Below are 9221 nucleotides of genomic sequence, written 5' to 3' on the forward strand. Positions count from 1 at the left end.
TTTAGAAGAACATTAGATGCACCTTATCAAATATACCGTGTAAATATAATGAACTCGCGTTGCCGTTATGGATTTTCATCTTCTATTGAAAGATGTGTTTCGATGCGAGAATGCCTCGAAACGGCAAGAGTTGTCACATGGCATGTAACTCACCTGAGGTTGTCGATGGTGTGATTTAATGCATGGCCATGTATTACGTTAATTGAAGTAAAAAATTCGCCTGACATGGTGTATTTCTGTGTCCATTCGTCAAAGTTGAGGTAAAAGGCTGATAACTAAAGGACGAGTCGTGGCTATTTGAGACTGGTACTTGATCGCAAAAGTAGTTGCAATTTTTGCAATGCAAGTATAGTTCATAGCAGACAACCCCTACAAAAAGTGTCATCGCAGTTTGTAGCAGAGTTTCCAGTGAAAAATGGTACCAAGGAGGCCGTAGAAAAGAAACAAAAGTCACATTTCTTATCTCGTCCTTGGATTCCCAATAAAACACTTCAGGCATCCAGTACACGAAAACGTTTCTTCTCGAAAAAATTACCACCTCGCTCTCCTGACCTTGGTTTAGGAATTTCAGTCATTGGTTTCTGTACTAAACGGAGACAGACAATGAAAAAGGAACCTCTTGGGTCTTGTGGGTCCAATGATGCGCTTGTCTTTTAGATCACAACACATATTGCATGACAAATTAGCGGGAAAATACCTTTGTAATCAGTGGACCAGACATTGCCCATGGCAATGCCTCTAAAGCCATTAATCTGACGAGTAAGATGTTGTGTTAGGATTTGTTTATTCGATAACACCAATCATCAGGTTTTATAAAAACCTAAGACATGACGGAGGTGGCCACCAGCCGTCTGTCGCAGACTGCCCCACTGCTGTGGACTAAGCGGGGCACCTTCCAAGGAAATAAACAACACAAGCTCACCACAGCTGACTTCCCGACGTGACGTCTACAGTTGTAAACATAGCTGCTCGTGCTCGGGTTCGGCATGCTCGTGACGCAGTCCAGATTCCACCGGCTCTCTTGGCCTCCGTCACGTGTTTATGTTTGGAATTAGCAGACACCGGAGTGCCTCCTTACTAGATGTTTACGCTCTGAAGACGACACCAGCCGCGACTAACCAAGCATGCTGGCTCACATGTCAAGATGAAGAGTTTGGCGTCCTGGAACGGTCCAAGCTATGTGTGTATGTCTGTCTAGTGGTGGGAAGCCCAGCAGTGTCAGAATCGTACACGGTACGAACTGTAAACAAAGCGGTCTGCGGAATCCCAGACTGTCTGAGCTGTGGACGTTAACAAACTGTCGGTGTATAATGAGAGCCGGCGGTGCAGAGGGCAGAGTTAGACAAAAGCAACAGCAGCGACGGTCAAGATGCAGCTACTCGTGTGCTCTCTGTAAGCAGTGTTCTGTGCGCAGACGGCACCGAAGCTCACGACATGCCGTTGAAGAGCAGCATCGGGACAGAGCCGGAGGACGGCTACGGCACGCCCAGCATCCTGCAGAGGATGGAGGAGCGTCTGATCCAGATGGCTGCGAGGCTAGAGACGCTGACGCGCACGGTGGACACGCAGCTGGCGCAGCTGGACAACAGCGTGCTGCAGCTGTACAGGGAGGTGGGCAGCAGTCGGCTGACAGAGACCCTAGCCGAGCTCAGGCAACCCGCGCTTGCAGCGAAGGCGCCCACCGCTACCGCCGACGCCAGCCCGCCCGACCTCGCGGACACCATCAGCCAGGAGATCCGCCAGTCGGAGCAACAACTGCAGGCGCAGCTCAACGACACGCAGCAGCGGCTGGTCACCCTGCTGGAGGAGGCGCGTCCCGTCGCCGCAGCGGCAGGCAGCGGCGCAACCACCGTCATCGTGGAGCGGTGCAGCTTCCGGGACCAGTTCCAGACGGTCGACGAGTGGCGTCCGGCCGACTGCGCCGCCGTCCAGCAGCGACACCAGCGTAGCGGCGTCTACACCATCTTCCCACCCGTGTGCGGCAACGGCGGCGGCATCCGCGTCTTCTGCGACATGGAAACGGGCGGCGGCGGCTGGACAGTGCTCATGAGGCGCGCGGACGTGGCCGACCACCAGGACTTCAACATGCGCTGGCAGAGCTACAAATGGGGCTTCGGCAACCTCAGCAGCGAGTTCTGGCTGGGCAACGAGTACATGAGCCTGCTGACCAGCATGGATCAGATGCAGTTACGTGTGGATCTGAAGGCTTGGGACAACGCCTCCACCTTCTCCACTTATACTCCCTTCTCCATCGGCACTGAACAGCAGAAATACGCAATGAAGATTGGTAAGTATGGAGGAAATACTGGGGATTCCCTGGCACATTGTAACAACTGCAAGTTCTCAACGAAGGATCAGGACAACGATAGCTGGAGTAAGGACTGTGCAGTGGTGTACAAAAGTGCGTGGTGGCACAAGTCATGCATGTATGTAACTCTGACAGGACAGTACGCCAAAGGTGACATCAAAACGGCTAGGCATGGAGTTACCTGGAAACACTGGAAGGGAGAAAGATACTCGTTAAAGCATGTCAAACTGAAAATGCGTCCTGTTAATTACATGACTTGGTGTCACAAACTGGCGCAAGAAGGTGCAAGAGAATAATGGTGTTTATGTTATGCTGTCTTGCGTTTATGGCTGCCATGTTTATTGCATTACCATGCTTTCCTTTTGCTTGGTTGTTTGCCATCTCAAATTTTGCAGCGATGCAGGACAAAATGTGGAAATGACGTCCGTGCAATTGACTAGGTGTCGGTGTAAATAGCGACTTGGTATGCCCATTATGCAGAATAATATATGTCAGACATTAGTGAGTTAAGAGCCACGGTGCCTCAACTGCGATATGTCGATTGCTGTCAAGGCTCTGTGTGCGTGGTTAAGTCCATGGGGTCTGTTTATGACCTGCACGAGTCAGTGCGTGACGTCATTGGGTTTACTCCGTCGGCGGCTCGCAACAGGCAAAGTCAAGGCAGTCAAGAACCCGCACCAACGCGCCCCAGCAGCTCAACCATTCACTTGGCCATTGCTGAAAATAAAAAAGATGACGCTATGTCGTTTGCCGTCCAATATTTCACTGCGCACGGCGCAGTTTACACCGTCTCTGTCACGAGGCGTTGCGAAAAACAACGCAAAGGCGTCATCCAACAATTTATTTGAGATATCTGAGATCCAAATCAAACTTAAATAGCCATTTTTAAGATCGTTGGTTCACAGCTCTGATATTTAACACTAAAAGTCCTGTGTCTGAGGTGCACTTTCCAAAATATGTGCAAATCATTCTGTGCTAGCTATTCAAGGTCATTCATGAATGGATGATGACATGAAACGTTATTCATATCCTTCCACCCCACTGGCAGCCACGTGGTGTTCAAGACAACGGACAACACGTTGCTTGGATGTTAATATATGACTTTCGTGAGCACCACTGCCACACACAATGAAGGGCAATCGGTTCTTTGAGGAGGCTGTACAAGTGTAAATCACGAATCATGACTTTTGCACCTTTGCTCACCTCAATGACGCCGTGCGAGGTCGAGAAGAACGCGCTGTAATGGCGCCTATACTGACCAGAGACGAACAAAGACAGAATAATATGCTATAATGTACGCACGCTAGTGCCAACTAACTCCTTTACCCGAGCCGAAAAATGCGATTTGTTTTTAATGCTAGCCCAAAGGTATTCTGGTCGCTTACGACTCCGAAGTCCGAAGCGAGCGCCAACAAATGCCATTTTTATATCATGAACCAAACGAATGTGACAAAAAACAAGAGATACGTATTAAAGTGGTGCTGTTAAGTACTCCACTTTGACGACGGTTGTTGTCATTCACAACACTGATCCATTGGGACGGAATACATATTTTGACGATTCGGTCCTCGTTCGGCGCCAAAATCGGCGCCAAATCAGGGTGGACTTCCCCGAGGACATTTTTCCTCATACAGCGCCAAACACTATAGTTGAGCGCCATATAGTCCACTACTGGCGCCAGTGCCTATACCTTGAGACCGAAGAGCAAAGCATTGGTGCATATATTTACAGATAACCGGTTGGTCAATTAGTAAAAATGAGAACATTTAACACACGCAAAATTCTGTTTCGCTTGCAGCAGGTTTCATTTATTTGCGCACGTAAATGGAGAAAGGCCTGTGCAGGCCCATGGCTAAAGACCCGGGCCACCGAAGTGAACAGCGATGAGTGTAGCGAGTAGACCACTGAATTAACAATAGAGTGGTTTTTGTTAGATCCTTGACCGATGTGCTCATTCTGTTAAGGCTCCGCACATCTGAATGTGGCGATTTTGTTTCGGCCAGCCTGTGTATGAGCACAACACGGAGCATGCTTTGCGTTATGCTACGTGAGGTTTGTGCATTATTCTTCAGACATCTTGGGTAGTTTCAGTACATTAACTTCAAGTATTTGAATAGGTGCGACGTAACATACTTAACTCCATGGTTATTGGGATCACTTCACGGATGTATCGTAAATCGATCGATTTTGAATGAAAAACAAGTACGTTTCTCACATGTTCATGATCCGGACGGCTCGCTGCGACGATCCGCTGATATATGCCATCGTTAGATGAGTGTTAGGATTTTTGGAAGGAGAGGCTATTGGTCCACAAAATCCATGATCTATTACGCTTTCTTGCACTACCCAGGTAGTAATGGGCAACTGTGCGGTAAAATCTCTTAAGACCGTTCTCCCGTAGACGACACCTGTTGACACCTTTTCTACCTACGAAACCCGCAAGACTTCCTCCTGCCCGAATGCTAAAGGATGTAAAGCCATACCCTCCCCATGCTTTCCAGCTGGTAAGTCTGGCGGCATTAGCTACAACAACCTGCCGCGCAGTCGCGTCAAGGTGACAAGAGAACTAGCTCAAAGGGTCGTGACCTTTCGGTTGACCTTCATCAATGTCAAATTGGTAATAAATCGGTGCTGCTGACCGAGCTGCCAAGAAGCTGATGTACGGCGAAATTGCATGGCTGATGTTAGAAGAACATTATATGCACCTCGTCGAATATACTGTGTCGAAACAATGAGCTTGCTTTGCCATTATGCATTGTCGTCTTCTTTGAAAGGTGGTTTTCGACGCGAGAGTGCCTCGACGCGGCAATAGTTGTCACATGCCGTGTCATTCGCCTGAGATTGTCGGTCGGCAGCTTTATGATATGATATGATATGATGCATGGCCATGTGATGCATCGACTAAAATAAATAGCCACCTGGCGTGGCGTAGTTGTGTGCCCATTCTTCGAATTAAAGGGAAATGAATCATTACTTTTGGATAAGACGGGGTTGATTAACACTTGTACTTGACTGTAAAAGTATCTCGCAAATCCAATTCATAGCTAATAACCCCCACAGAAAGTGTCAGCTCAGTTGATAGCAAAGTGTCTAGCCAAAAATGGTACCAAAAAAGTCGTACGGAACGAACTTGCAGAGAAGTGCGAGAAACATCACGCCTTTCATTTCTAGTTTGAATTGCCAGCAAATCAAAGCAGATATTCAGCACGATAAACAACTTCTCTGGAAACAAATTGCCACCCAGCTGCACTGACCGTTGATCATGGATTTTATTCATAAGCTTTTGCTTGAAAGAGAAAGTGTCTGGCCAAATTGTGATTTTTTACCGTGCACGTGGAACGGTAAGGAATTTGAACTTAAATTTTTTAGTGTTCTTATTTTATACCAATTCGCCTCCACTAACGAGGTATTACCACAGCCCAAAATTGTATTTTTGTTGTATGGAGGAACAAAGCTGTCGGGTATACCCTAAGCAACATTCACTAGTAAAGACATCGACATCATTGAGAAGGTATCGTTAGCTCTAGCCATTGGCTTTTCGAGGAAGTCTCTTGTCACCGCTGACAGCAGCCTGCGGACACAGCGATGGCGGCGGTCATTATGTTGATGTTATTTTTTACATTCAGCTAAGGGCTGTGGGTGTAATTGGTTGAGCGTTTGGTGAGGCTGTCCAGTTGATACGCACCGCGAGTAATTCCTGTTGGGCTTCTCGCCGCTCTATACCGTCAGCGTTCTCCGTATACTGAGATGTGGTACAGGTATTGCGTCATGTCAATCAGCTGCACGAGGCTCTAGAAAAATGTGCTTGTTCTACGTTGTTTTACCAGTGGCTACAGGTGGTTAACACTTCTAAGCCCTCAAGTTAATGACCGCATTCAGAATGCACGTGCGCTGAATTCAGCGTTCAAAATAACTTAGGCTTCAACTAAAATAGCTCAAACTAACTCAAAATATCATTTTTGCTTTATTAGACAACACTCTCATCGTGTTGTATCTAAATACAAGATGTGAAAGTGTAGGTCACAGCCACCTGTCGCAGAATGCCCCACCGTCATGTTTTTAGTAGGGCACCTTACAAGTGAATCATCAACACGAGCTCGCCATCGCTGACTTCCCCACGTGGCGTCAACAGTTGTAAGCATAGCTGCTCATGCTCGGGTTCGGCACGCGCGTGACGCAGTCCAGATTCCACGCGGTTCTCACCACCATGACTAACACCACCACACCATACCAGCCGCGGCTAACACCTCCACACCACACCAGCCACGACTAACACCACCACACCACACCAGCCCCGACTAACACCAGCACGCCACACCAGCCACGACAAACACCACCACACCACACCAGCCCCGACTAACACCACCACACCACACCAGCCCCCACTAACACCAGCACACCACACCAGCCACGACTAACACCACCACACCACACCAGCCCCGACTAACACCACCACACCACACCAGCCGCGACTAACACCACCACACCACACCAGCCACGACTAACACCACCACACCACACCAGCCACGACTAACACCACCACACCACACCAGCCGCGACTAACACCACCACACCACACCAGCCGCGACTAACACCACCACACCACACCAGCCCCGACTAACACCAGCACACCACACCAGCCACGACTAACACCACCACACCACACCAGCCCCGACGAACACCACCACACCACACCAGCCCCGACTAACACCAGCACACCACACCAGCCACGACTAACACCACCACACCACACCAGCCCCTACGAACACCACCATACCACACCAGCCACGACTAACACCACCACACCTACTCCAGCCACGACTAACCAAGCATGCTGGCTGATATGTCAAAATGTAAGATATGCCGCCCAGGAACTGCCATAGCTATATGTTTATGCCTGTCTAGTCGGTAGTGAAGCCCACCACTGTCAGAATCGTACACGGTACGAACTGTAAACAAAGCGGTCTGAGGAAACCCAGACTGTCTGAGCTGTGGAAGTTAAACTGTCGGTATATAATAAGAGCCGGCGGTGCGGAGGGCAAAGTTAGACGGCAGCAACGGCAGCGGCGGTCAAGATGCGGCTCCTCGTGTAATCTCTGCTGGTGTGCAGTGCTCTGTGCGCAGAGAGCACCGGAGCCCACGACATCCTGTTCGTGGGCAGCATCGGAACTGGAAACTGGAGTGTGGAATTGTTGGCGAGGTCTAGAATCGCACAAGATACGGCGTGTGTTGAAAAATTGGCAACACGACGTTCTGAATACGCTTACCGTGGAGCTCGGCACAACCTGCTTCTTCCCGTTGTACTTGTGCCTGTAAAAATAGCTTGAATATCTTATCTGTTCTTGTCGCTGGCAGTCGGGTGACTTGCTAGGCAGGATGGGCCGTGCAAAGCCTTGCCGCACGTTAAACTTCCACCACCAAACTATGCCGTGGAGCAGGAACTGCATGACCGCATGGTACGGGTCAGAGGTCACACAACGAGCACCGCGCAGTGTGAGCTGTGATCTCAGAAATTTATGCGTTCAAAATGCTCGGACCGCATCTGTGCACAAAACTGAGTGGTGTATTTACCGCTGCGACTGCGATATAAATCTTTTTTTCCTTTTGTCTGGTCATAATGCAACACTGTGTTGTTTGCCGCACGGAGTTTCCCTCACCGTGGGACGATGTCTTACAGCTGGGTTGCCAATTCCAACGTAAAAATTCTAGAATAGATCCCCACCCAACATAAAATCTCAACGTTCATCCTGCGAGTTGTGAGGGGGCTCAGAGTCCTTCTCCGAGGCTTTCAAAAGCAGAATAAACTGTAGCCACGTGGGGAAACGGCATTGGAAACCTCCTGTCAAACTGCGGCAGATGGGCGTGTTCAAATCATGGTGAATACGGCACTGACATCAAACGTGTAGCATTTCGACGCGGTGGGCGTTGTGCAATGCAACGCTTTTGCAATGTTTGCACTGATCTCAAAAAATATTCATTTAAAGCTCTGGCGCTTTGCAAGGACAGTAAGGGTGAAAATAATACGTTTCTTTGCTTCGTCTGGTCTTGGACCGCCTTCGCATTATTCTGTAATAACTTGCAGCAATTCGCAAATTTCTTCTTTGGGAGTCTCTTTTATTCAGTCTTCGGGGAGTCCTAACATAACCACGTAACCTGACCGTTTTGCAAAAAGCAACTGCAGTCAGCAACATGCTGCAACGCGTGTTCATTCCAGAACTATCCATAAATCTGAAGCTGACGGATCCCCTTTGAGACACATAGGTTTTTCATTGCTCAGCATGGAGAGTGAGGTTGAGACTAGGAACATCACAATATTAGGAGCCCGTGGAGTAGATTTTGCCCTGTTACACCCGCCTAGCACGATTCGTATTAGAAACGCGTTTTCGGAAATGTGGCCTACTCCTCCAGACTGCCTTCAATTCAATATTAGCAGACTGCAATTTAGTTGCAGTTGCATGCAGTTATGGTTCGTCCACGCTTTCCCAATGCTGAGTTTGCATTACTCCTACCGGTCCGTACGAGCTATGTTCTTTAATTCTGTTCCATACATTCCTCCCCATTCTCACGGTCATTCACCATGCAGTTATCTTTCCACATTCATTCACACCCACTCAACATCGGCGCTGCAATTTTGCACTACCAGTCCCCTCCATTGACACACCGGGTCGGAGTGGAATACTATTGCCGAACATGCTGTCAAAATCTGGTTTTTCATCCTCGAGCACACTTTTGCACCACCGATTCCTCCTCATCACGTGAGGAGGATTCCTCCTCATCACGTGAGCCGACACGTCAGGCTCTTCCCGAGAGGCGTTCGGGCTTATTCGGATGAGGGGTAAAATCGTATAACTAAACGGTCTGTCGGCCCATACAGGAGTATCTCACCATTAGTCTCACCCAGCTAGTGTCCTTA

General features: G+C 48.9%; 1 protein-coding gene across 1 annotated transcript; it reads left to right on the forward strand.

Moving 5' to 3' along the window:
- The first annotated feature begins 839 nt into the window (after positions 1 to 839).
- Positions 840 to 3459, forward strand: LOC119098255 (techylectin-5B-like). Its single transcript, XM_037221213.1, has one exon. The coding sequence runs from the start codon at positions 1435 to 1437 to the stop codon at positions 2602 to 2604; it is 1170 nt and encodes a 389-aa protein (XP_037077108.1). The 5' UTR covers positions 840 to 1434; the 3' UTR covers positions 2605 to 3459.
- Positions 3460 to 9221: the final 5762 nt, after the last annotated feature.

This window comes from Pollicipes pollicipes, unplaced genomic scaffold (assembly GCF_011947565.3).
Source record: "Pollicipes pollicipes isolate AB1234 unplaced genomic scaffold, Ppol_2.1 Scaffold_1600;HRSCAF=1878_pilon_pilon_pilon, whole genome shotgun sequence".
Taxonomy (NCBI): Eukaryota; Metazoa; Arthropoda; class Thecostraca; order Pollicipedomorpha; family Pollicipedidae; genus Pollicipes; species Pollicipes pollicipes.

Coding starts and splice junctions, on each gene's coding strand:
- LOC119098255 (XM_037221213.1), top strand. CDS start 1,435: ATGCCGTTGAAGAGCAGCATCGGGACAGAGCCGGAGGACGGCTACGGC.